This window comes from Pangasianodon hypophthalmus, chromosome 22 (genome assembly GCF_027358585.1).
Source record: "Pangasianodon hypophthalmus isolate fPanHyp1 chromosome 22, fPanHyp1.pri, whole genome shotgun sequence".
NCBI lineage: Eukaryota > Metazoa > Chordata > Actinopteri > Siluriformes > Pangasiidae > Pangasianodon > Pangasianodon hypophthalmus.
Window position 1 is genome coordinate 20,221,297 of NC_069731.1, and position 25,871 is coordinate 20,247,167.

The window sequence follows — 25,871 nt, forward strand, 5'->3', positions numbered from 1 at the left end:
GAGTGAAGGAGCAGCTGCTGAAGCGTCTCCTCACCTTCAGGGAAACTTTATACACAATAATTCACACAGGTTTGCCTTCTGATTACACAATTACTGCGTGATTTATGAGGCTTAATATCATTATTATCATTTTATCAGTTAGGGTTTATCTGTTAAATTGTATACACAATATAAAAGAATACTATTTTGGACTGAAAGCTCCAAACTCACTTAAAATAGACACCTAGGGGTTACAGTCCATCAATAAGTGTTTAACTCAATGCAGTAAAAAGTAACTGTTGTGACTGGAATCAGAAAGAGAGAAGAACGGATTCAATTCAAGGTCTGTTTATTTAGTGTAAATTCCCAACATACATCCCATACAGTACACTGAGAAAACTACAGTGAAATTTAATCATGCAAAAATAAAAGGTAGAACCCAAGCAAAGAATTCCTGAGTGTCACTGCTGAATCATATAAAGCGTTTGTCTGCCTCTCTGTAAGTGAACGAGTCTCCCTCAAACGGAAGAGGAGGCGGATGGTTGTAGATTCCCATCAGGAAGATGCAGATGGTTCCGATGGTCATGACGGGAGTCACGATGTAGAAACAGAGACGGTCCACCGTCCTGGCGATCCCACTCCAGTTATCCTTCTCCTGAAAAACACACGAGTCCAAAGGCAGATCATGTCACACCATATTACTGTGATGAGTCGATTGCAAAGGAGTCAACTCTTTGAGACGAATCTTTTAGGTGAGTCAAAGCAAATTATGTAGCACCTTGCAATTTTTACATTATTTAAAAAAGATTTTATAAAAATGCAATAAAAAGTAAAATGCTATTTTGATTGATCTGAAATGATCTGAAAAAGAGATTTAAGATGGATAGACAAAGAAGAATAACTTTGGCTGGTTTGGGGGAATAATGAGTCGTTTGGGAGCTGAATGAGTCGACTCGTATTGGTCTTTATAGTGTGTCATGTTGCAATTATGGTTATTACAAATTTCCACCTGTTTCTGAAACACCTAATCACCAGTTGGGAACCTGGAATTTTCCAGAAGCACAGACAGTGTGTGACGCTCCGTTAAGAAAAAAATCACAGCCGTGAAAATGTCTCGTCTTTAAGAAATATGGGATAGTAAGTGTTTCTCTTTTCAGGACGCTAAGAACCTTTAACTATCCACAGAACGCTCAGCCACACTGCGCTGCTGCTGAATTCTGGACTCTGATTGGTCAGAAGGTGTTGATTAATTCTCTATAACAGCAGCTCTGACAGTAGCGCAGGTTTATATTAATGCTCTCGTTCTGATACGCTATCGTTTCTATAGTAACAGCTCATTCACAGGGACGTGTACAGTGTACGCTCCAGTGATAATAAACAGATTAAAAATGTGTGTAATTGTTGATATGTTGAAGTTTTCTGCAAGGAGACATTTAGTTTACATTTATGGAAGGAGTCTCCAGTGTCAGATATAAAGTTATAACTATACAGAGGAGTTTACACTTTGTGGGAGGAACTAATTTGTTTCTTGGAACATTAAATGTAACTATAAACTGATAAAAAGCATAACACGGAATAAAACACTTTGGGACATGCTATAATAGGAAAATAATCAAGTGTAAGGGGTTAAAATTAATCATTAGTCTGATGTTCTATATTTTATTGTTACTGCTTTCAGTAATTAATAAACTTTTGACATTTATTTAACAACGTCCTTTTCTTTGAGAAATATAATTTGTGAGAATTGTATTAGTGTCTGATAAATGATTAAATAAATACAGCCTTTTGGGCTCTACATTATCGATAAACCCCAAATAGTTTCTGCAACACGTCACATTGCTGCAGTCTGACGTCTGAAGTCTGACGTCTGAAGTCTGATGTCTGAAGTCTGATGTCTGAAGTCTGAGTGCAGCTCTCACCTCGTTATAGTCGTTTTTGTTATGCATGTGCTTGACGATGTAGTTCGCTCCTTCCACAGCCGGCTTCAGCTCGTTATACAGCTGATCGGTCACCTCCGAGTCACTGCTCGATTTATACACTGCAGAGAAAAAACATCACCAAATCATTCGAATCATCCGACATGCGTTAGTAAAATCAGAGCCACAGTGTCACGATGAAACACACAGAGACGAGGAACAGCACGGCAACAAGCAATAACAATTCTCTCTCGATATGAGAAAATGTTTATCAATTTTCACTTGACTGGTAAAACAAATCAATAACATTTGTAAGAAAAATCCTGAGTAAAAAGAATTAAATGTTGCTTTGGCACAGTATTTTAAACAAATTCATCAAATAAAATCTTTGAAAGATTCTAACTTCCAGACAAAAAAAACATTTACATTGTCAAGTTAGATATAAATCGCTTCTTTAAAAGTTACAAAGTTACAAATGGCTTCTTTAAGCGTTAAAAGGTGGGAGTGACGAAATGTCACAGATAAATAAAAAGTTTCCTTGGGATTTTTATTTAAAAAGAAAGTTCCTTTTTAAACTTTTTTTTAATTTCCTGTTGTTAGTCTGAGATCAGGTTAGATAAAGTGCTGGATTGATTCACTCCATATATTAATAAAATCTTTATAATATTATTAAAATGTTTTTTACATGAGATATTGAGTCTTTTTTATTATGATTGTACATTTACATTTTAAAGGCTACAGTAAGTGTAATTTTGATCAGAACAGTATAAAAAGGTTCGTGATGGTGTGGTGCAGTGGCCCGTTGTGGCGCTGACCGGCGGTGGGCGTGGGCCTCGTGGCCAGGCCGTGTCTCTCTGACTGCTTCTCGAACATCAGCTCACTCCGGGACTTGAGGCTGTAGTATTCCTCGGCTTTGGCGATGTAACCCACGGAGCTGGAGCGTCTGGGCAGCGCTCCCTCCCACTGCGGCTCGCTCTCAACCGGACGCGACATGTGGAGGAAACGAGGAAGCTTCTCCAGGAAGAACTGGGTAACAACAGGACATTTACTTAGTTGGTTGTATATTATGTAATGTGTGTATTTTTGTTTGTATATTAATTAATTATATTATTGTTATATACTGTATATATTATTAAAAATATGCACATGAAAAAAAATGGGTCTCTTACTGTGTGTAAAGTGTAAAGAGTGCAAAATAATGTAAGAAATTTCCATTTTAATTCATAGTTACAAAGAACAATTTCTATTAAATGATTGCTATGATAAAGTGCCCTCTAGGGTGCCCCTATGGTATATAAAATGTGATAAAGTGCCCTCTAGGGTGCCCCTATGGTATATAAAATGTGATAAAGTGCCCTCTAGGGTGCCCCTATGGTATATAAAATGTGATAAATTGCCCTCTAGGGTGCCCCTGTGGTATATAAAATGTGATAAAGTGCCCTCTAGGGTGCCCCTGTGGTATATAAAATGTGATAAAGTGCCCTCTAGGGTGCCCCTATGGTATATAAAACATGACAAAGTGCCCTCTAGGGTGCCCCTGTGGTATATAAAATGTGATAAAGTGCCCTCTAGGGTGCCCCTGTTGTATATAAAATGTGATAAAGTGCCCTCTAGGGTGCCCCTATGGTATATAAAACATGATAAAGTGCCCTCTAGGGTGCCCCTGTGGTATATAAAATGTGATAAAGTGCCCTCTAGGGTGCCCCTGTGGTATATAAAACATGACAAAGTGCCCTCTAGGGTGCCCCTGTGGTATATAAAACATGACAAAGTGCCCTCTAGGGTGCCCCTGTGGTATATAAAATGTGATAAAGTGCCCTCTAGGGTGCCCCTACGGTATATAAAATGTGATAAAGTGCCCTCTAGGGTGCCCCTGTGGTATATAAAATGTGATAAAGTGCCCTCTAGGGTGCCCCTATGGTATATAAAATGTGATAAAGTGCCCTCTAGGGTGCCCCTACGGTATATAAAATGTGATAAAGTGCCCTCTAGGGTGCCCCTGTGGTATATAAAATGTGATAAAGTGCCCTCTAGGGTGCCCCTACGGTATATAAAATGTGATAAAGTGCCCTCTAGGGTGCCCCTGTGGTATATAAAATGTGATAAAGTGCCCTCTAGGGTGCCCCTGTGGTATATAAAACATGACAAAGTGCCCTCTAGGGTGCCCCTGTGGTATATAAAATGTGATAAAGTGCCCTCTAGGGTGCCCCTGTTGTATATAAAATGTGATAAAGTGCCCTCTAGGGTGCCCCTATGGTATATAAAACATGATAAAGTGCCCTCTAGGGTGCCCCTGTGGTATATAAAATGTGATAAAGTGCCCTCTAGGGTGCCCCTGTGGTATATAAAATGTGATAAAGTGCCCTCTAGGGTGCCCCTGTGGTATATAAAATGTGATAAAGTGCCCTCTAGGGTGCCCCTGTGGTATATAAAACATGATAAAGTGCCCTCTAGGGTGCCCCTATGGTATATAAAATGTGATAAAGTGCCCTCTAGGGTGCCCCTATGGTATATAAAACATGACAAAGTGCCCTCTAGGGTGCCCCTGTGGTATATAAAATGTGATAAAGTGCCCTCTAGGGTGCCCCTGTGGTATATAAAACATGACAAAGTGCCCTCTAGGGTGCCCCTGTGGTATATAAAATGTGATAAAGTGCCCTCTAGGGTGCCCCTGTGGTATATAAAATGTGATAAAGTGCCCTCTAGGGTGCCCCTATGGTATATAAAACATGATAAAGTGCCCTCTAGGGTGCCCCTGTGGTATATAAAATGTGATAAAGTGCCCTCTAGGGTGCCCCTGTGGTATATAAAACGTGATAAAGTGCCCTCTAGGGTGCCCCTGTGGTATATAAAACATGATAAAGTGCCCTCTAGGGTGCCCCTGTGGTATATAAAGCATGATAAAGTGCCCTCTAGGGTGCCCCTGTGGTATATAAAATGTGATAAAGTGCCCTCTACAGTGTCCTTATAGAAGATAAAATGTCATAAAGTGCCCTCTAGAGTGCCCCTGTGGTATATAAAACATGATAAAGTGCCCTCTAGGGTGCCCCTGTGGTATATAAAACGTGACAAAGTGCCCTCTAGGGTGCCCCTGTGGTATATAAAACGTGATAAAGTGCCCTCTAGGGTGCCCCTGTGGTATATAAAACGTGATAAAGTGCCCTCTAGGGTGCCCCTATGGTATATAAAATGTGATAAAGTGCCCTCTAGGGTGCCCCTATGGTATATAAAGCATGATAAAGTGCCCTCTAGGGTGCCCCTGTGGTATATAAAATGTGATAAAGTGCCCTCTAGGGTGCCCCTGTGGTATATAAAGCATGATAAAGTGCCCTCTACAGTGTCCTTATAGAAGATAAAATGTGATAAAGTGCCCTCTAGGGTGCCCCTGTGGTATATAAAATGTGATAAAGTGCCCTCTACAGTGTCCTTATAGAAGATAAAATGTGATACAGTGCCCTCTAGAGTGACTCTATTGTAGATAAAACATAATGAACTGCCCCCTAGGATGCCTTTAAGGTAGATAAAGCATGATGAATTGCCCCTCTGTGTGAGGAAACATGATGAAGTGCCCTAACTGGTGCCTAATAGGAGGTGTCCTTTTTATTTTTTTGCCCCTGCCCCTCAGGCAGCCTGCGTCTGCCCCTGAGCCGATCTGAAGGCCACGTGAATGTGAAAGTTTCTCAGGTCACTCACCTCTTTGGTCCACTCCGTCATGAAGTGTGTGCTGGGGGTCCTGAAGTGGAGGTTCAACACGATGACGCAATTCAACACCACCACAGTGACCAGAACCATGATGAACATCAGATACCTGCGAGAACCACAACCAGGTTCCTCATGCTCTCATTCCTCCACATTATTAAAGCTGCTATAACTTCAACAACGTTTCCTCGCGGTCATCTTACTCACTTGACGATCAGCGGAACAGCCATGGAGGTCTCGGGTAAGCGCTGAGATATCAGGAGCAGGAACACAGACTGGGCCAAGAGCACTGAGATGGACAAGGTCATCTTCTCACCACCTGAACAGGGCCAGAAACAAAAGCCTAAATCCGAGGGAGATGTAGCCCTTCTGCAAATATGAAAGATTTTGCCTAAAGTGTTACAGATCCAATCTTTTAACTTTTTTAACTTCTTTAAGAGTTGCAAAGTTACAAACTGCTTCTTTAAAAGTTAGGAAGTTATAAATCGCTCATTTAAACATTACAAAGTGACAATTTTTTTATTACAAAGTTACGAAACTATTATTTAAAAATTAAAAAGTTACTAAAATCCCTACTCTAACTGTTCCAAATCGTTTCTTTAAATGTTACAAAGTTGCTAATTGCTTCTTTAAAAGTGACAGTTACAAAGCTCTTCTTTAAGTGCTACAAAGTCACAAATCACTTCTTTAAAAATTACAATGTTATAAATCCCTTCCTTAAAAGTTACAGACTGCTTCTTTAATACTTACAAATATTACAAAAAGTTACAAATCGCTTCTTTAAGTGTAACAAAGTTAGAAGCCACTAGTTTGAAAGTTAAAAAGTTACAAATCACTTCTTTAAAAGTTGCAAAGTTAAAAATCTGCTCTTTAAAAGATATAAAGTTAAAAATAAAATCCCTTCTCTAACTGTTACAAATCATTTCTTTTAACATTACAACGTTGATAATTGCTTCTTAAAAATCACTTCTTTAAATGTGACAAAGTTACAAAGCGCTTCTTTAAGTATTACAACATTACAAATTGCTTCTTTAAAAATTACAGTGCTATAAATCCCTTCCTAAAATGTTACAGATTGCTTCTTTAAAAGTTACAAAGTTACAAATCACTTCTTTAAGAGTTACAAAGATTAAAATGGCCTTTTTCTGATACAAAGTTACCCTTCTTTAAGAATTATAACATTACAAATTCCTTCTTTAAGAATTATAACATTACAAATTCCTTCTTTAAGAATTATAACATTACAAATTCCTTCTTTAAGAATTATAACATTACAAATTCCTTCTTTAAGAATTATAACATTACAAATTCCTTCTTTAAGAATTATAACATTACAAATTCCTTCTTTAAAACTTACAAACTTACAAATATCTTCTTTCATAGGTACAAAGTTAGATATCGATTCCTCACCATGTCACATTATATAGTTTCTGTCTCTGTACTTGTTAAATCTCAGACACGTCTCATTGGTGTAATCTTGAGGTGTTTATATCAATATAATAAAACAAAAAAAAAATCCTGGCACCCGTAAGAGGACAGGAGCACAATACACATTACAATACTGTAACACAGGTAGGTTGTGATAACATTGTTCTACCACAGAGGGCTCCAAAATCCCCCAAACTCCCAAATCCTAAAGCAAAGCGTACGGACGTGAATTTAAACGGATTTGTTGACTCACTGTCTGCAGGCAGGTAGTACACCAGCGAGGCCAGGAAGGAGATGAGCACACAGGGGATGATGATGTTGACGATGTAGAACAGAGGCTTGCGTTTGATGATGAGGTAGAAGGTGATGTCTTGGTGCTTGTTGCTGTCCATAGGGATGCTCTTGTAGATGTTTCTTCTGGCAGGTCTGTGAATGATCTCCCACTCACCATTTTCTGAGAGATTAACAAAATATAACAGCTAATCGAAAAAAAAAAACATTTTTAATGATTTTTAATGATTCCTGTTTACCTGTGAATCCTTCAGGGTCGATGATGATCCATTCGACATGGTAGGTCTTCTGGCTGTCCGGATCCTGCTCTTCTTTTAAATTTAAGCTGATCTCTTTGGCATTGTAAGTTAAAGAGCTGAAACGTTCAGCATAAAGACATGATGGATGCGACGTATGAAGGGAATATTTGTGTTTTGTTCATGATGATGGTTAATGAAGCAACAGACCTGAACTTTAGGGTGCAGTTTTGCCAGTCAAAAGGAAAATAGTAGACGTTGATGGAACAGGAACTACGGAAGATAGCAGGAGGCAACCAGTACACGTATCCGGTGGAGTCCACCAACACGTTACAGTAATAAGCCACCTCGAACTGGGCGTCGTTACTAACACCGAGAGAAACACAATTTATTAACGAGTTTTAAAAACTTTCGGCTGAAGAACATCATCACAGAGACGTCTTACTTGTTCTCCAAAACGATCTCTGGAAGCCACACCATGCTGGAGGGCAGGCGCAGGATACTGATGTCATCAAACTCAGACGTGTTCCACGCAAGTCTGTGGTCAGTCCAGCTCTAATCAGAATCACGAGGAAACCCAGAATCAGGACTTAGAACACTGTTCAAAAAGACTTCTTTACAGCTTCTTGGTGGGACTTTGGGGTTCTGGATGTAAACTTTAACCTTCAGAAATATTCTAAAATTTTCTCTCTCTTTTTTGTTTGTCCTTAAAAATAGCTCTATAAGGAACCACACAACAGAGAGTTTTGCTCTAAGCGAGGTTTCCAACTAGAACCCTTTTGAAAAACTACTGAAAAAAAAGCACAAGGAATGTTTTTCTGGACAATAATAAAGTGGTTGCTTTTAAAACCTTTAAGAGTTCTTAAGTGTGTCGCTCTGGAGAAACCCTTAAAATTCCCATAATAACTCCAAAGACAACCAAAGGTTTTCTTTTCAGAGGGTTCTAAGTAGAATTACTGTAGGAAACTAAAATCCCTCAAAAAACTTTAAAGAAATTTTAAAGTTTTGTCTGCATCATATACAGTTAAAGTTACGCTTCTACAGCAAAACATTGTGCTCTTTCTTCTGAAGAAACCTGAACGGTTCTATGCAGGTTCTATTATGAGTGTTTTCCTATGAGAGTGTTTTTTACTTCGTGAAGATCTCTCTATCCCAGAAACCTTTATTTTTGTCAGAGGACTTACGTGTTCCATCCACACATTCGTCAGTAAAGTTTCACTGACTTCATCCTGTCACAGAGAGATTAAAATCAGAATGAAATGATATAAACTGATATTAGTGCTGTGAATATGCCAGGGAAATGTTTAGATAATGTTCTGTGGATAAAAGGTTTGTGAAGAAAAAGCTCACAATTCCAATAAATCGATATGATGATAAAAATCAATGATCTAATTTGAATAAATTACATTTCTAAGATGAATAAGAAGCTGTGTTCTGGACTACAGCTTTGTCTGAACACACACTCACCAGAGAGATGAGATTGGAGAGCATTAGTGAGAGATAAATCATCACCGTCTCGTCTTTGTTTTGCACTGGACGCAGCTCTTTGTTGTATCCACGCTCTTTTAACAGGTGATTGATGAGACGCTCCTCCTCGTTCCTGCCGCTGCATCCTGTGTGTGAGACGTCAAGTCAAATCAAATGGCTTTATTGTCATTTCAACCATATACAGCTGGTACAATACGCAGTGAAACGAAACAACGTTCCTCCAGGACCATGGAGCTACAGAAAACAACACAGAGCTACACGAGACTCCACATTTCTACATAAAGTGCACGTGTGCAAACGTGTGCAAACAGCACAAGACAGTACAATAACTACTAAACCAGGACAACAGGCGCAGTAAGAGACAGTGCAGCGCCGACCAGTACAAAGGTCTAGTATGAAGTGTCAGATATAACTGTAGTGCAAAAGAATAACAATATAATGAGTTGCTGTGAATGTAAACACAACGTACTATGACACAGTTTTCAGCAGATAAGCTTATACCATATATGGACATAGCAGTTATTGGGAAGCAGCAAGGTAGAGAGTATAGTAGAGACTATATCAGTATATCAGTATATCAGGTAGAGAGTATAGTAGAGAGTATATCAGTATATCAGGTAGAGAGTATAGTAGAGAGTATAGTAGAGAGTATATCAGTATGTCAGGTGGAGAGTATAGTAGAGAGTATAGTAGAGAGTATATCAGTATGTCAGGTAGAGAGTATAGTAGAGAGTATAGTAGAGAGTATAGTAGAGAGTATATCAGGTAGAGAGTATAGTAGAGAGTATAGTAGAGAGTATAGTAGAGAGTATATCAGGTAGAGAGTATAGTAGAGAGTATATCAGGTAGAGAGTATAGTAGAGAGTATAGTAGAGAGTATATCAGGTAGAGAGTATAGTAGAGAGTATAGTAGAGAGTATATCAGGTAGAGAGTATAGTAGAGAGTATAGTAGAGAGTATATCAGTATATCAGGTAGAGAGTATGGTAGAGAGTATAGTAGAGAGTATATCAGTATATCAGGTAGAGAGTATAGTAGAGAGTATATCAGTATAGTAGAGAGTATAGTAGAGAGTATATCAGTATATCAGGTAGAGAGTATAGTAGAGAGTATATCAGTATATCAGGTAGAGAGTATATCAGGTAGAGAGTATAGTAGAGAGTATATCAGGTAGAGAGTATAGTAGAAAGTATAGTAGAGAGTATAGTAGAGAGTATATCAGTATATCAGGTAGAGAGTATAGTAGAGAGTATATCAGGTAGAGAGTATGGTAGAGAGTATAGTAGAGAGTATACCAGGTAGAGAGTATAGTAGAGAGTATAGTAGAGAGTATAGTAGAGAGTATATCAGTATATCAGGTAGAGAGTACAGCAATGACAAGAAATTATATACAATATTTTATAAATACAGTAGCAGCAAAACAAAATGTAGGTAGAAATGTGCAAAAATTGAAAAACAAAGAGAGTGGGATGGTGTTCAGTTGAGTATGACTGTGTGTGTGTGTGTGTGTGTGTGTGTGTGTGTGTTTGTGTGTGTGTGTGTGTGTGTGTGTGTGTTATCACTCCAGTCTCTGAATATTGAGGAGTCTGATGGCTTGGGGGAAGAAACTGTTGCACAGTCTGGTCGTGAGGCCCGAATGCTTCGGTACCGTTTGCCAGAAGGCAGGAGGGTGAAGAGTGTGTGAGGGGTGTGTGAGGTCGTCCACAATGCCGTGAACATTTATGTGCTTTATATCCTTCATCATGTAAAGCCTGAGGATCAGCAAGTTTCCATTTATAGAGTAATGAGTTAAATATCAGTATGCGTTTGGCTGTAAATGCTACAAATGTTGAAAAACCTAATTAACAGTTCTTTTCTCTTTCTTACTTTCTTACTTTCTTTCTTTGGTTTTCTTAGGGAAACTTAACGAGCTGTGAAAAACGTGTCCCAAGCATTTTATTTAAAAAAAAAAAAAACAATTTCTGCCTCAGAAATAGGTTCTTTGGAGGTTCTTAGCTTTCTAGATGGATTCTACTTGGAATCGTCTCGTTTAGAGAAACTCAGGTTCTCTACGGAACCTTTAAAGGTGTCGAGGTTAAATGCTCACACCAAAGAACTCTTCCAGGTTCTAGATTAAAGAGTGTGTGCGTACGTTCTTTCTAGAATTGACGGGATGCCACATAATGGTTTCTGAAATGTATAATGTAATGAAATGACAGAAGATGTCATCAAAGATTTTTAAAAAATATCTCATAATACCCGGATTCACCGTACAGCTCTACACACTTAAAAACAAAAGCACCAGAAAAGTTTTTTTGTGATCTGGCAAAAACCTTTTTTTAATTAATTAATCAATTACACATTATTCCCTTTTTAAATAAATTCCTTTCTTTATTTACTTTTTCTTTCTTTATGTTTAAAAGTGTCCCTTCAGTTATATTTAGCATTCATTAAAATTGCTTTTAAATACATTTTTTTGGATATTCACTTGGATTTTCCAATTCTCACTCCAGAAATCAGAAAGATCTCATCTCATTCTGTGCACATCTACACTTCTAAAAGCAGATTTTCAAAAAGAAGATCAGTGAAATATGAAAAATTCTGCACTGAAAGCACATTAAAATAAATGAAACGCAAACCTGAGTGGACTGAACCATTTCCGTCTTTGGGGGGGGGTGTAAGAGGGGGGGGATATATGGAATGTTCTGTGTCTGTGTTCATTTCTTCTGTCAATATTAGCTTATTTATAACTGTATTTAGAATTAAACTTTAAATCTAGACACCAAAACACACATTCTAGTGCAGTATTATTCCATCTCACACTGTGTAGGGAGGTGAACTATTCCACAAAACTTTTCTGCATATTAAACATCAACATGGAGAACTGAAATGGAGCTGAAAACATGTCTAGTCTTAAACTGCACATCAAATACATAAAGATACAAATAAATAAATAAATAAAGTTTAAATAAAAGTACATAGTTCCTAGTTTGGCCATGAGCTTTGTGTGTGAAGCAGTGAAAACACACACATGCACTGGGGATTGAGGTGTAAATATGAACACAGGGTGTTAATTACACTAAAGTTGGATTAGTTTGATTAGTTTAATGAATAATTTCTCACCTGACAGAAAGCAGGAGAGTAAAACTGGAAGCAGATAAAAAACAGGCTTCATTTTATTCCCGTGCTCTTTTTCTGTTTTCTGCTTTTTCTTCTCTTGTTGTTGCTGATTGTGTGAATGTGAATCTGTCCTGGACTGACTCGGACAGGTGGCCAAAAAAAAAACACTACAGGGAAAAAATAGACACACGATCTCTCACTTCCGGTGCTGGGTTACAGGGTGCAGGAGGAGGAGGAGGAGGAAGGGACACACTTTTTAAGATCTGTCCAGCTTTTGATAAGAGACCAATGTGAAATCGATCAAATTGAATAATTAATCATGTGTTCAGCATTAAGAGTTAATTATAAACCTGATACATCTGCATCATAAAAGCTGAAATAAGTCTTCCATTCAGCGAGAAGGGTTATCTTTCTCACACACACACACACACAGAGAGAGAGAGAGAGAGAGAGAGAGAGAGCTTCATTGCACAGACACATGAACCGTGAGCCTTTCCGCGTTGGAGCTGAATGCAGCCAGCAGGGGGCGCTGGAGGACTGGCTAAAGCTGGATGTGGGGGTGAGTTTGGTGTGCAGTAGAACCTCAGAGCTGAGCTCAGGGTGTAGAAGCAGCTGGATTTGTGTGAACACGGGTTAGTGGGGAACATTATAGAACCACTGGAAGATAAACAATAGATAGATAGCAGCGCTCTTTGTACCTTCAGTGTGTATTTATTACCCAGGAAGCTTCACTCTGAAACTAACTACAGCTTCAGTAGTGTTTATTACATCTGTCTATCCTTCCATTCACATTACCATGTAACAGATACACTACAACTACAGAGATGTAGCCCTGGATAGATAGATAGATAGATAGATAGATAGATAGATAGATAGATAGATAGATAGACACTGACATACATACAGATAGATAGATAGATAGATAGATAGATAGATAGATAGATACTGACATACATACAGATAGATAGATAGATAGATAGATGGATAGACACTGACATACATACATACAGACATATAGATAGATAGATAGATAGATAGATAGATAGATAGATAGATAGACACTGACATATACAGATAGATAGATAGATAGATAGATAGACACTGACATACATACATACGGATAGATAGATAGATAGATAGATAGATAGATAGACAGATAGATAGATAGATAGATAGATAGATAGATAGATAGATAGATAGATAGACACTGACATACATACATATAGATAGATAGATAGATAGATAGATAGACACTGACATACATACATATAGATAGATAGATAGATAGATAGATAGATAGACAGATAGATAGATAGATAGATAGACACTGACATACATACATATAGATAGATAGATAGATAGATAGATAGACACTGACATACATACAGATAGACAGATAGATAGATAGATAGATAGATAGATAGATAGATAGATAGATAGATACCAGGCCAGTGATAAGGAAAGGAACACTTTAGTACCCTACATTTTTTTCCTTTCTTCCCTGTTTGTTTGTTTGTTTGTGTTGTTTGTTTGTGTTGTTTGTTTGTGTTGTTGTTTTTGTTTGCTAACTTGGGCGGGGTTCTGACCCACAGCTGCTCTCTGAGGTGCTGGAGGCTTTTCATCAATGACTTTTCACTGCATTCACAGATTACAGAATTCATAATCATCAGGTTTAATAAAATAATGCAGTGAAAGTGAAATCAGCTGAACCCTCCTCCTGGAACATCTTTTATTATCTGTTCCTCTCTCTCTCTCTCTCTCTCTCTCTCTCTCTCTCTCTCTCTCTCTCTCTCTGTCTATTCTATTCATTCATCCTTTATTTGCCTTTCTTTTGTTTCTCTTCTTTTTTCTACATCTGTTCTCTCTCTCACACACACATTTTTTCAATTCTTGCTTTCAGTCTCACTTTTCTTCTCTTTCTTTATTCCATCCTACCTATCTATCTATCTATCTATCTATCTGTGTTCTTTCTTTATTATGTTCTTTCTTCCCCCCGCCTCTGGCTATAAACCCGGATGAATGACTTCACTTTTCCGCCTGGGTGTTCCTTTATGGTCTTTGGGATCTCCCTGCGTTTTTCCACCAGAGCTGCGCGCATCACCACCAATCCCTGTCTCTCCCTCTCTCTCTCTCCTTCTCTCTCTCCTTCTCTCTCTCTCTCTCTCTCTCTGTTACCATAACAGCTCACTGAGTCCGGAGTCGGAGCGAGCGCGCGCTGCTGGAGTTTACACTCAACCCGAACCCGAACCCGAACCTGAACCTGTTCCCGTTTTCCAGTTTTGAACATCTCTCTCTCTCTCTCTCTCTCACACACACACACACACTTTCTTGTCTTCAGCCATGTCCGAGGTTTTGCCCTACAGTGAGGGGAAGATGAACGGCTACGGGCCGGACGACGAGGTCGGACAAATGTCGTTCAGCTGCCGGCTGCAGGACACCAACTCGTTTTTCGGCGCGTCGCAGTCAAAAAGGCCGCCGAAACTCGGACAGATCGGACGCGCAAAACACGGTGAGTGACTCGCAGATGAGCAGAGAGGGGGCTTGGGTCAGTATCAAAGAGATAAAAAATAAAAAATGATAAGAAAGAAAAAGAAAGGGAAAAGAAAACACACTTCTAGCCAGTGCGCTTCTCAGCATGGCACAGTGCGCACTCTGCCGATTATATCATCATCACTGTGGTATTTATTTATTTACTGTCGGACAATTCATAGTGTTATTCTTATTATTCTTATTATTTCAAATGAATGATTAGAATGAAGCATACTCATGGGTTCTTCTCTTTCTCAGTGGTCATTGAAGACGACCGAATAGACGAGGTGCTGAAAGGCATGGCGGATAAACCGTCCCCCGGTGTGTAGAGCCTCCAGACGCATAAGAACCTTTTTTTGCATTTAATCACCGGTTTGAAGCACCGCATGTAAAGCAGTGAGGAGCGACTGAGAAGCCTCTGAGGATCAGGATGCTGAGAGCGGACTGAGGAAGAGATGATGATGATGATGATGATGATGATGGACTGACAGGACATGACATGACCGCGGGTGTTGGGTTTTAGGGCTGAAAAAATAATAAGCGGAATTTTCTTTCCAAGCTGCTGGTTTAGCTTATAATCCTCCAAACAAAACCCATCTAGATAAATCCACCTCCTTCATCACAGCGATGAGAAGAAGACCTGCTCGGGTCCGACTTCATCCGTCATCACGATATCAGTATTCAGTATCGGACATCGGTATCGGTTTTAGTGCCACGTTTCATCGATGTAGCTGCGTTCACGTGCTGTCGGAGATCGTAGGAGTAAATACGGGTCGCGAGCTCACACATGACGCAACACTCAGTTTTAATAGTAGATAGAAATGAAATGCAACAGTTGATGATAATTGTGTGCATGCAAAAAAAAACCTGCATGACATTTCAACTGTAGGATTATTCAGCGCTATTTAATATTAATGTGTTAGACTAGAACTGTGCACTCTTAGAAATAACGGTTCCAACCTGCACTCTTTCCTGTCAGGCAGTTGCTACCTTCCAAGGTACATGTTGTTCATCTTTAATTAAGCTTTAAAGGGACATCATTTCTCCTTTAGCTCCAATGAAACACCTTCAATTAGTTTTACAACAACAAGAAAAGTACCTTGGCACCTTTCCCTGTCCCACTGCAGCCTGAACATCAAGTCACAGTTTGTGTTTGCTTGCTATAGGCTAGCTGGGGTGTTCATTACGTAACACCCACACACCATGCTCTGTTGTTGTTTATTTCCACTTCCGGCTTCCGCGTCATGCCCTAATTACACACTTCCGACCCGGAAATATAGGAGCGCTTGAACGTAGCATGAGCTTATTTTAAAGTTTAACATCACACACACACACACACACACACACACACATGGAACAGGCCTGGTCCTGGTGGGTGTGTGTGTCAACCAGAGAAGAAGACATCTGCAAATCTGAGTAAAATATGCTAATGATATGTTAATGATATGATAATGATATGGTAATGATATGATAATTATCCCCATAAACACAGCAGGTTAAGAGCAGATGAACATGAAGTTTACATCCAACGCCAGCAAGGATCTAAAAGAACACAGAAGTACTAATAATCATTCTGATTTTTTTAAAGGACAAGGAGGATATCTAGTTTATTTCCTTTCATCTTTTTTTTAATGTTTGGCGTCGTGTATATATGAAAATCTCTTGGTGATTGAGTTTGCATGAACTTTGTGCCAATGCGGGTGTCTCTAAAACCCCTTCTTTTTACTGAAGTTAATATTTGTATTTAATATTTTTTATAAATAAATATTTGTTACTTAATATGGTATGCTAGTGAGCATTCAGAGGAATAATAATAATAATAATAATAATAATAATAATAATAATGGAATGTTTCGGATTTTTGAATACATCAGCATATTATTATTGCTTGTCATTCCAAAACTGAAAATATTTTTACTCCATTTCATTTTTCCATCAAGTCATCTAACACAGTGTTATTCACTTTTATTTTAAAATATCTACTTATTTATTTATTTATTTATTTTATTTTATACTATTCTGTATGGTTTGTTGTGCATGAAATCTTGATATTTTCCAAATGAATGAACATTTTTATAAAGCGAAAAAAAAGTTTCGTCTCAGCATTTATGGAGAATGAACCATTGTGTACTCTGATGCCATTTCACTGTACTTGCTGAGTTAATAAATAGAGACAGAAGTTGTCAAGTCGGCTGATTTGTGCAGTTTTTGAATCCAGGATGACGTCCGAGCCGAGACGAGCAACGTGTGAGCCAAGGGGAAAACAAAAAAAGGAATTTTGATCATTTATGCTGTATCAATGCTCTTCATGTGTAAACTGCTCCCATGTGTGAAGCTGCTTTGTGACAATGTCCATTCTTAAAAGCGCTATACAAATCAAATTGAATTGAATCGAATTGTTGGGAGATCACACGTTCGAATCCTGATGTTGCCACAGCCGTGAGTCAAGAGAGCATCATTAGCCGTGCTCTCTGAGTGGGAGGGGCATGCGCGTGCTCTTGGCTGTCAATCACAGCAAGATTAGCCTATTGTAGGTATCTGTGAGCTCGTGTATGCGGAAGAGGGCAGATAGCGCTTTCCTCCGAGTGTGTGAGCGAAAAGTTTGGCGCTTGGCTGGCTTCACGTGTCTCGGAGGAATCACGTGTTAGCCTTCACTCTCCCAGGGCAGAGCAGGCAAGACTGAATTAGGGACAAAATGAAAGGAAAAAAGAAAATAATGCAGGCAGGTACAAACAAAAATAATAAATGATTCAAAATTGAGAGCGATTATGAACTAGAGTGATGTAGCTGAGGTTGAGGAACTCTCAGAGCAACAATTCACACACCATACTGACAGGACTTACATTTCTACATCTGGGGCTCTCCAGTGTATAGAGGTAGAGCTCATGAAGAAAATAAAAGGTTTCAGGTTTAGGCCACTCCCACTTCAGGTTTAAATCTGACTACAGATACAGATGTTCTTGCGTTACAGTCCTAACGTCTATCTTCAGCATGAACAGTGAAGCTGATTCAGACAGCAATGTTTGTGTCATTTGAGCAGCTCCAGTATTATATTTTAACACTCATGTCTGTGTGAATGTCATTTTAGCGTTGGAGTCACACCACACTGTAGTACTCCAGTATTTACAGTATGTAGATGATTCATGTGTGTGTGTCACTCTTCATGTCAGTGACACAGAAATATATTATAGACATCATTATAAACATCCCAGTAGAACTCTTTCCTTATCAGTGAGTGTAATTTTAATGATCCAAAACACACACTCATCTTTTCCAATCACAAGTCAGTTAAACATCTCGCAGAGAAGCAGCAGATTTCAGCATCGCTTCTCTAATGACAGCTTGGAGCTTTTCATAAGCACTGTAAATGCTTTAATAAACAGCACATGTGGGAAAAGACGGCGGCGTGCCGGCTGGCTACGGCAGCGCAGAGCGGTTTGACAGGAGAGAGCTGACGGCGCTTTTACTCCACAGCGTTACAATCATCATTAAAAACGCTCTGAAGCTGTCATGGGCACAGACTGAGGAAACTGAAGAGATGAATGAAATGCTGGAATCAGGCTGTAGAACCAGAGGAAACTCATTAGCACAAGCTCTAAAATCATCACACGCTGAGAATGTCGTAACAGAAAAACAAACAGACTCTTCCAGCACGTTGAGAATAGCTCATCGCTGCCTTTCACACATATTCAGCTAACAATATTCAAGAATGAATCAGTTCTGGGTTTATTTTCTGCTTAGCAACGTGAATAATATTCTAACCACACAACAGTCAAGTGCGGTATTCCTCAAGGTTCTGTATCAGGATCGCTCCTGCTTTGAATCTACGTTTAAGGGAGATCTCGTCTGGACAAATATCCATTGTTTAGTGGATGATATACAAAATACTTGATTCTTCTCTGTCTTCAGGTTAATAAGACAAAAACACAGCAGTCATGTTTCCGAGAAACCATAAAGCGTAAACTCCTCTGTCCTGAAGATGTCAGAAAACTTCAGTTGTTCAGCTAAACATGGCGCAAAGATATAATCAAGAATCAATCGTAAATAATGTTCTAGATACTGAAATATTAAATATCAAGTGTTCCTGAAGAAGCGCTGCTCCTGCTGTGAATCTACATGTGAGCTGTGAGAGATCTGGAATAATCTTTAGGGTGTAAAAAATATTAGAAATTGGATGTTAAATAACTTTCTTCAACGTTCCTCGTTGGCTTTAAGAACACCAGAAGCAAACGTTCGGATTTTAGCTGCCATTTTGGAGGATGCTTTTTGTGCTTTTTTTAAACATTACGTTGCAGACTGAAAACTCCACAAAGATTTATGAAATTAATTTTAATATAATTAATTTATGATGTTAGTTTTTTAATATTAAAGAGGTTTTGTTGTTTACATTTAAAAATCATGTGGTTAAGCAACCTAAATATTATTTTGCTTCAGCTTTTCTCGAGTGTTGTATAACTTGATGTTTTATGATTACTTTTTATTATATTACATTTTTAATTTTAATGTTAAGGCACAATTCCTGCATTTGCCCAATTCATTATTACTATTTTGTCTTAGTTACTTATTTATTTTAGAGTTTATTTATTTATTTATTTATTTATTTGTTTGTTTATTTTGTATCATTAGCTGTTTTAATGATACAATATTTTAATGTATGAAAGGTGCTATATAAATCATTTTTATTTTGTTTTTGTTTTAAAAAAAATAATATTGCAAATGAGACCGGTTGATATTTTTTTCAAATTTGAGGTTAAAGCTTTTCAGTTTAACTTTAACTCAATTCTATAACAATATTTATAGCTTTTTTTAAAAATAGAAATTGTCACATCGCAGTTTTAGAGAAATTTAGAGATTTAGGTCTGGATTCCTAGTGAATTAGAATAAAGCTTTATGAGCTCATTCCTGAATCCTGATTTTAAAATGTTATTTGTGAATTTTAATGATGTAAATATTTTTAAAAGGCAGTAAAAATGCATGAGGAACATGAGGAACAGCTTTTCTGTTCTCGCAATCTTCGAGCCAAAACCTGCTAATGACACGTCCTACACATGCCCACTTAGTCACCAATACACACTCGCTTTTATCCGTGTATGTGTGTGTGTGTGTGTGTGTGTAAATAACCATTGCTTTCCATTCCCATCTGTGTTATCTAACAGATTTCCTGTGCTGACAGCTCCTCCGGCCTAAACTAGCTCCCGGTCAGTTCTCTTCCCGTCTTTCAGCCTCATTACGGAGCAGAAGCGAATCGGCAGTGTGGAATTCTGGTCTGGTCCTGCAGAGACGTTCTGAGCTTCTGTCAGCTGTCTTAATGACTCACGTCCACTTCTGAAAGTGCAGTTATTAAAACCGTTGCTCAACTTGCATGCTGAATCATGGAAAGTTCCAGAGCCTGGAGATAGCTAAACACCTTCTGCCTCTTTACTGGGCAAAAAAAAACCAGTCATTAGTGAATATTTCAGCTCGGAATTAAAAATACATGCTTTCTGGTTTATTAATGCGGGGCTTGTGTGGAGTTCCGCGCTCTTCCGAGGATATATTTAGGAAGTTCTCGGCGTGTGGTTGTGTTTGATGTTTGATGTTTCTCTGTGACGAAAGCTGAAAAATGTCGAGTGTGTGTAGTGTTGTGATGTCTTCATGCTCATGAACTTGAGAATCAAACTTTCACTGCAGTAAACACTAACACACTAATGCACAACATTCACTCACTGAAGGACAATATACAGCCATATCTAAAATTATTGGCACCCTTTGTGATGGTGAACTATATTTATATACAGTAGTTCTATGCAAAACACTGGTTTCAAATTTATTGGCACCCCATTATTGCCATTTAGATTTGAGCAGCATCAGGTCTTTCCTCGAGTCTTTACCTATTAATCTGTGTGTCGAGTCTGAATCAGGGCGAAATTGATTCTTTTGGTTCAGTTGCTACTTGGCTTGGTTTGGTTTCACACTGCACATCATTAAACCAAACAAAAAGCAAAAAAAGAAATGTCTGAGGGGTGTGTAAGTCATCATAAAACATGTTTCTTCACTGGTAAGAAATACAGTGATGGAAAAAGTTACATAGATATCATAAAAATAACCCGAGCATGGAGAACATGGAGCAGGTGCGAAATAAATGATTAGATGCTTATATAAATAACTAGTTTAAATCATTTTTTGTGTCACATCCTGTGTTAATTTTCTCCAAAATCTCCTGAACACATATGTTTTCTGCAGTGCTACAGCTCTGTGCTTTGGCTCAGTGTAACAGTTTGCAAAAAAAAAGCTGCAACCCAAAACGCATGGCATGTTTGATTCACTTCCTGAAAGTGAATCGATTCAGAGTCAAATCCCTTTCTTACTGTAAGAGAGTTCACTCAGAAGCACCTCGAGGAGGAGAACACACCAGGGTTCTGTTCAAACCCACTGAACTGGAGGTTGTAAAGGAACACTTGGAAAGAATCTCCATCCGCTCTTCTTTATAATCTCCTGTTTGTGCTTGTGGACATCGTCTTCTACTCACACAACAAGTTTAAATCCTTAGATTGAAGTGATTTGTGTCACGTAACTATTTTCTGTATTGCATGTTTGGGTCATTAACTTGTTGAAAGATCCACTATAGCTGAGTTTTAACCTCCTGCCAGAGGCAACCAGGTGTTTGGGGTAAAAAAAAAATAAATCATGGTACGTAGAAGAATTCATGATCCATCAATCTTTACAAAAGTCTCAAAACAGCTCCAAAGCATCACTGATCTCCGTCTCCACATTTTACAACAAGTTTAGGGGATTTTTTTTTCCTTTTAAAATTCAGTTTCCTTTTTGTTTTGCGATGCTGAAATTGTAATCTTTTTTAAAACTTTTTTTTTTAATTTAGGACACATGCCACCTTTGTGAAGAAGCAGCTGATCTCAAAAGTGTGTGTACAAAAGAAATCATATTTTGCATGGTCTGTTTTTTTATCGCAGCTACATGATGCTTTATGTTATTTTATTTTATTTTATGTATGTTTAGGTTTAATATTTTATTCCTTCTACCCTTTGTTCTCTGTCCTTGTTAGCCGAGTGCTCCACATGAGAGTTCCTATACACATGTACCTGAACAAACGGGAAATAAATCTCTTTTACTTTTATTTTCGTCTCTTCCCTCCTTCCCGTGAAAGAAGATTATGAAATCAGGTCGCGTCCATTCCACATCACCCACAGCCACAAGAATAACATGTGGAGGTGGGAAATGTGGAGCAGTGTGTGTGTGTGTGTGTGTGTGTGTGTGTGTTGTTTTTTGGGCAGACACAGGAACAGAGAGATGTCTGTTCACCTGCATTGTTTCAGGTTTCAGACTGTAATAAGGGATCTAGTTTTGTATAAAATGAATATCAGGCATTCGGATGTTTCCTGTTGGTTCATCATTTGCCTTTTATTCACAGCTTCTGTGTACATTCATGCTTTTGCCTATCAAAATGTCCGGCTGATATTTTCTTCCCTCTACAGCAATTTTAAGACGATGTGACATCATATATAGAAAAGGAATACAGTTTCACCCTCGGCTGCATTCTATTATAAAATATACTTTTTTATAACCCACTTTTCTTCCTCTCGTTCTCAAATTCTTAATTTCCCTGCATCTATCTATCTATCTATCTATCTATCTATCTATCTATCTATCTACACTCTGTTTAAACCATTTTTCTCTATTTATCGCTCCACACAACATCTAGGTCAGTGTGAGGGATGGTAATGAGTAACGATCCTGCAGAACACACTCCTTTCGCTGCACAGATTATCCGTCCTGCAAATGGATCTCTCTGAAATCACCAGATATTTTAAACCACTTGTCTAAACAAACCAGATTTGGAAATTCTTTTGTGCACACACAACCACAGATTTGTCATGTGCAGTGGAAATGTATTTCACATTCACATCGTAGCATGATTTATGAAAGAATAATCCATTTCTGTTGCTTTGTGTCTTGCTATAGGGTACGTGTAGGTGATTCTTTAACTAATGAGTTCACACTGAATCTGCTAGACCACATTATGCCTAGAAGATACAAGTGCTATGACTTCGAGAAACAGCAGAATGTAGAGCGAAACACTAAAGCAATGGGAGATTACAGATCATCAATTCCTTACTCTCTCTCTCTCTCTCTCTCTCTCTCTCTATCTCTCCTTGTCACCTGTGGGCGTGGCCTGTCCAGTGTTTGTTTGGTTTTTAGTTATGACGATTATGAAGCTAACTAGATTCAACACAGATTAAATAACGCACTAATCAGCGTGAAAAACAGTTGTTTGATTTACACGTTACACGCTCGGCTTTTTTTCTCGGATAAGATTAGCAAAGTGAGCTAGCTTTCCAAGTTACGTCCACTCACCAGAAGCACGAACGATCTCTGTTACTTCCTTCCAAGCTTTATTTCTCTTCCTAATCTCTCTACACACTTTTAATGAGAGGTGACAGGAGAAGATGAAATCACAGTTAGAGAAGGTTTTCTTCCATTTTTGTGGGAGCTAATCACAGGTATGAGCTAAAGTTGTGAGTGGAGAACGTCAGATCACTCACGCTGTAGGATCGGTTGGAGGAATCGTTCGAGACGATCGTTTGGATTTGTCGCTTCTTTACTGCAATTAATTTGTATAAAATTTAGATATAATTCAAATGTCACACTGTTATTGAAATTGTGGCTCTGTGCTTCACACGTATGTAGAAAATGAACAATCAACAGTCGCTTTGTTGCTTGATAGTGTGAACGAAGGCTTATTCAGGAGGTTCATCTGCTTAATCTAAAATCACCCCAAGCAACGAGCGCAGGACGGACCATCAGGGTGTCACTAGCTATTGAGAGGTCTAGCGTTGTGTTTTTCACCAGTACATCAATCACTTCGATTTAGATGATGGGTGTACAGGCAGGAAAATGTTGTCATAAAGAGAGTCTGATATCTTCTGTGAGACTTTGGAGATGTTTGGAGAAAAGACGAATCTTCAAACAGCTGAAATATCAACTAGACCTGCTGAGGAAGCTGCAAGAAGTTTCCTGTCAACCTCGGGAAATTAATGAACTCTACCTGCAGTCTGCAGTTAGTAAATATAATTAATGAATAATGATATGGGAAACTCCAGTCTACCATTATACACACACACACACACACACACACACACACATCTCCTGGCTCTACAAAGTGCTGTGCTTGTGCTGGGCGAGTGTGAGCGTTGTGACCCATAAATCATCCTCCACTTGCTCGCTGTGGGACTCGGGCTTCCCCAAATGCAGTTTCTGGAGAACATCCAGTGCAAAAAAGTGGGCCACTGTGTCTCTGGATCACGAGTGTGTGTGTGTGTATGTGTGTGTGTGAATCTGTAAAAGATTAGTTTGATTGTATTTAATAATGCTAAACGCTGAATGAATTCCCCGGCTCGGCTCGGCTCGGCGCGCCGCACGGTTCTGAGCATGACACGTTGACTACATGTGCTTATGTTCTGGTTCTGGTTCTGGTCCTGCCTCCTCCCCGTCCTGTCATTTATGCTTTACCTGATTGTGTCCAGGTGTTCTGTGTTAAGCCCTTGATTAATTTGTCTATTTATATCCCATTGTTCCTTTTCCTCATTAAATCCAAGCCTTAGTTTCCTGTGTTCCACTTCCACTGTTTTTCTGTCTTACTTCCTGGTTTTGAACTTGAAGCTTGTTTTCATGGATTATGATTAATTACTCGAGTTTCTTGTCTGATCTACACTACAGATTATGACTATGATTACTGAAGTCATTATATAATTGGAGTAATATTGTGTAAATTACATAAAACGTTTAGACTTTCCCATATCCGATTCCTTCTAGTCACGGAAGTCATGTGATGTATTGAGCTTTAATGTTGATTATGATTAATAAGTGAAGTGAAGTGTGGTGACCCATACTCGGAATTTAACCCATCCAAGTGCACACACAGTAGTGAACACACACACACACACACACACACACACACACACACTGTGTACACACACCCGGAGCAGTGGGCAGCCTTTTTTGCTGCGGTGCCTGGGGAGCAGTTGGGGGTTCGGTGCCTTGCTGAAGGGTCTCACCTCAGTGGTGGTGTTGAGGGTGGGAGAGAGCGCTGCTCATTCACTCCCCCACCTACAATCCCTGCTGGACCTGACACTCAAACCCACAACCTTCAGGTTCACCTTCGGGTTGCAAGTCCGACTCTCTATCCATTAGGCCACGACTGCCCCCAATGTGTCAATAACAGGAAACCTCAGGCTTCTAAATTAATTCATAAGGTAACAATTTGATAAAATACCACTGAATCTGTGATACAACACAATACGATACGATGCAATATGATATGATATGATATGATATGATAGCATTTAGTGTCCTCTGATTGATACATGACTATTTATCCCTAATGAGTGAGTCAGAGGTGACGGTGGTGAGGAAAAACTCCCTGAGACAATATGAGGAAGAAACCTTGAGAGGAACCAGGCTCAAAACCCATCCTCATCTTGGTGACACCCGATAGTGCGATTATAAATCATTTCCCTTCTATAACTGTGTGCTACATGGACAAATAGTGCAGTTGTGTAACCAGGAAATTCATCACAGTTTTCACAAGAAATCCGGTTTGTTGAACTTCTCCAATGTCCACTGATGGAGACCTGAGTGCAAAGCCACCACATATGAGCCATATGAGATCCCCAAGCCGTCTCCACAGCCCCCAAGCGGCACCATCCTCAGCAATCCCACTGAAGATCTTACATGCTTCATCGATTTTTGCAAATATTAACACAGAAATAGACACACATGAATGAAAGTTCGATATATAAATTCCACAGCTATCATGAAAGAAAACAGCAAACACTAGAAATATTTTAATAATAAGTGCTCCTAGCTGTGCTGTGAGTTTCAGCGGTTTGTTCCTGAGATGATATTCATGGCTTTTTCTCCTCCACAGCCTCAGCAGTCTGAGCTGAAGGTCTCAGTTCGTCTCCTCGTCTCTTTGTCTCAGTTCTTTGTGGCTCCTGATATCAAACTGTGAATGAAGTTCTGGTGACATTTTCACCTGCGTGTTCCCCACAAATCAGATATTATTGTGTCTTGAAGCATTTCGGTGACCTTTAAGAGCCGTGATTTCCACATTTCCCTCTCTGTGTACAGACACGAAGCCATCCTGAGGAAAACTCCTGATCTTTCCTCATGGTTCTGTCTGACGAATTTATTGGTGAAATTTACAGTAA

The 25,871-nt window shown here is 38.9% G+C and overlaps 2 protein-coding genes across 2 annotated transcripts; one reads left to right on the plus strand and one right to left on the minus strand.

Annotated features, from left to right (window-relative positions):
- Window positions 1-311: 311 nt before the first annotated feature.
- chrnd (cholinergic receptor, nicotinic, delta (muscle)) lies at window positions 312-12,297 on the minus strand. Its single transcript, XM_026938001.3, has 12 exons — window positions 12,139-12,297; window positions 9,017-9,162; window positions 8,734-8,778; window positions 7,995-8,104; window positions 7,760-7,915; window positions 7,553-7,668; window positions 7,276-7,476; window positions 5,802-5,913; window positions 5,589-5,703; window positions 2,711-2,921; window positions 1,899-2,017; window positions 312-634 (listed from the first exon to the last, which is right to left on the minus strand). Exons 1-12 carry the CDS (start codon window positions 12,188-12,190, stop codon window positions 452-454), a joined length of 1,566 nt encoding a protein of 521 aa, XP_026793802.2. The 5' UTR covers window positions 12,191-12,297; the 3' UTR covers window positions 312-451.
- A 1,738-nt stretch (window positions 12,298-14,035) lies between these two features.
- On the plus strand, window positions 14,036-16,851 carry camk2n2 (calcium/calmodulin-dependent protein kinase II inhibitor 2). Its single transcript, XM_026938021.3, has 2 exons — window positions 14,036-14,644; window positions 14,923-16,851. The coding sequence occupies exons 1-2, from the start codon at window positions 14,476-14,478 to the stop codon at window positions 14,991-14,993; spliced, it is 240 nt and encodes a 79-aa protein (XP_026793822.1). The 5' UTR covers window positions 14,036-14,475; the 3' UTR covers window positions 14,994-16,851.
- The last annotated feature ends 9,020 nt before the right edge of the window (window positions 16,852-25,871 follow it).

Bases quoted from the DNA above. Each gene is read 5' to 3' on its own strand.
- chrnd (XM_026938001.3), bottom strand. From the start codon at position 12,190: ATGAAGCCTGTTTTTTATCTGCTTCCAGTTTTACTCTCCTGCTTTCTG. The intron at 7,669-7,759 runs GTCTGTTGCTTC...TGAACGTTTCAG, and splicing joins AACTGCACCCTAAAGTTCAG to CTCTTTAACTTACAATGCCA. The intron at 635-1,898 runs GTGAGAGCTGCA...TGTGTTTTTCAG, and splicing joins ACAAAAACGACTATAACGAG to GAGAAGGATAACTGGAGTGG.
- camk2n2 (XM_026938021.3), top strand. From the start codon at position 14,476: ATGTCCGAGGTTTTGCCCTACAGTGAGGGGAAGATGAACGGCTACGGG. The intron at 14,645-14,922 runs GTGAGTGACTCG...TCTCTTTCTCAG, and splicing joins GATCGGACGCGCAAAACACG to TGGTCATTGAAGACGACCGA.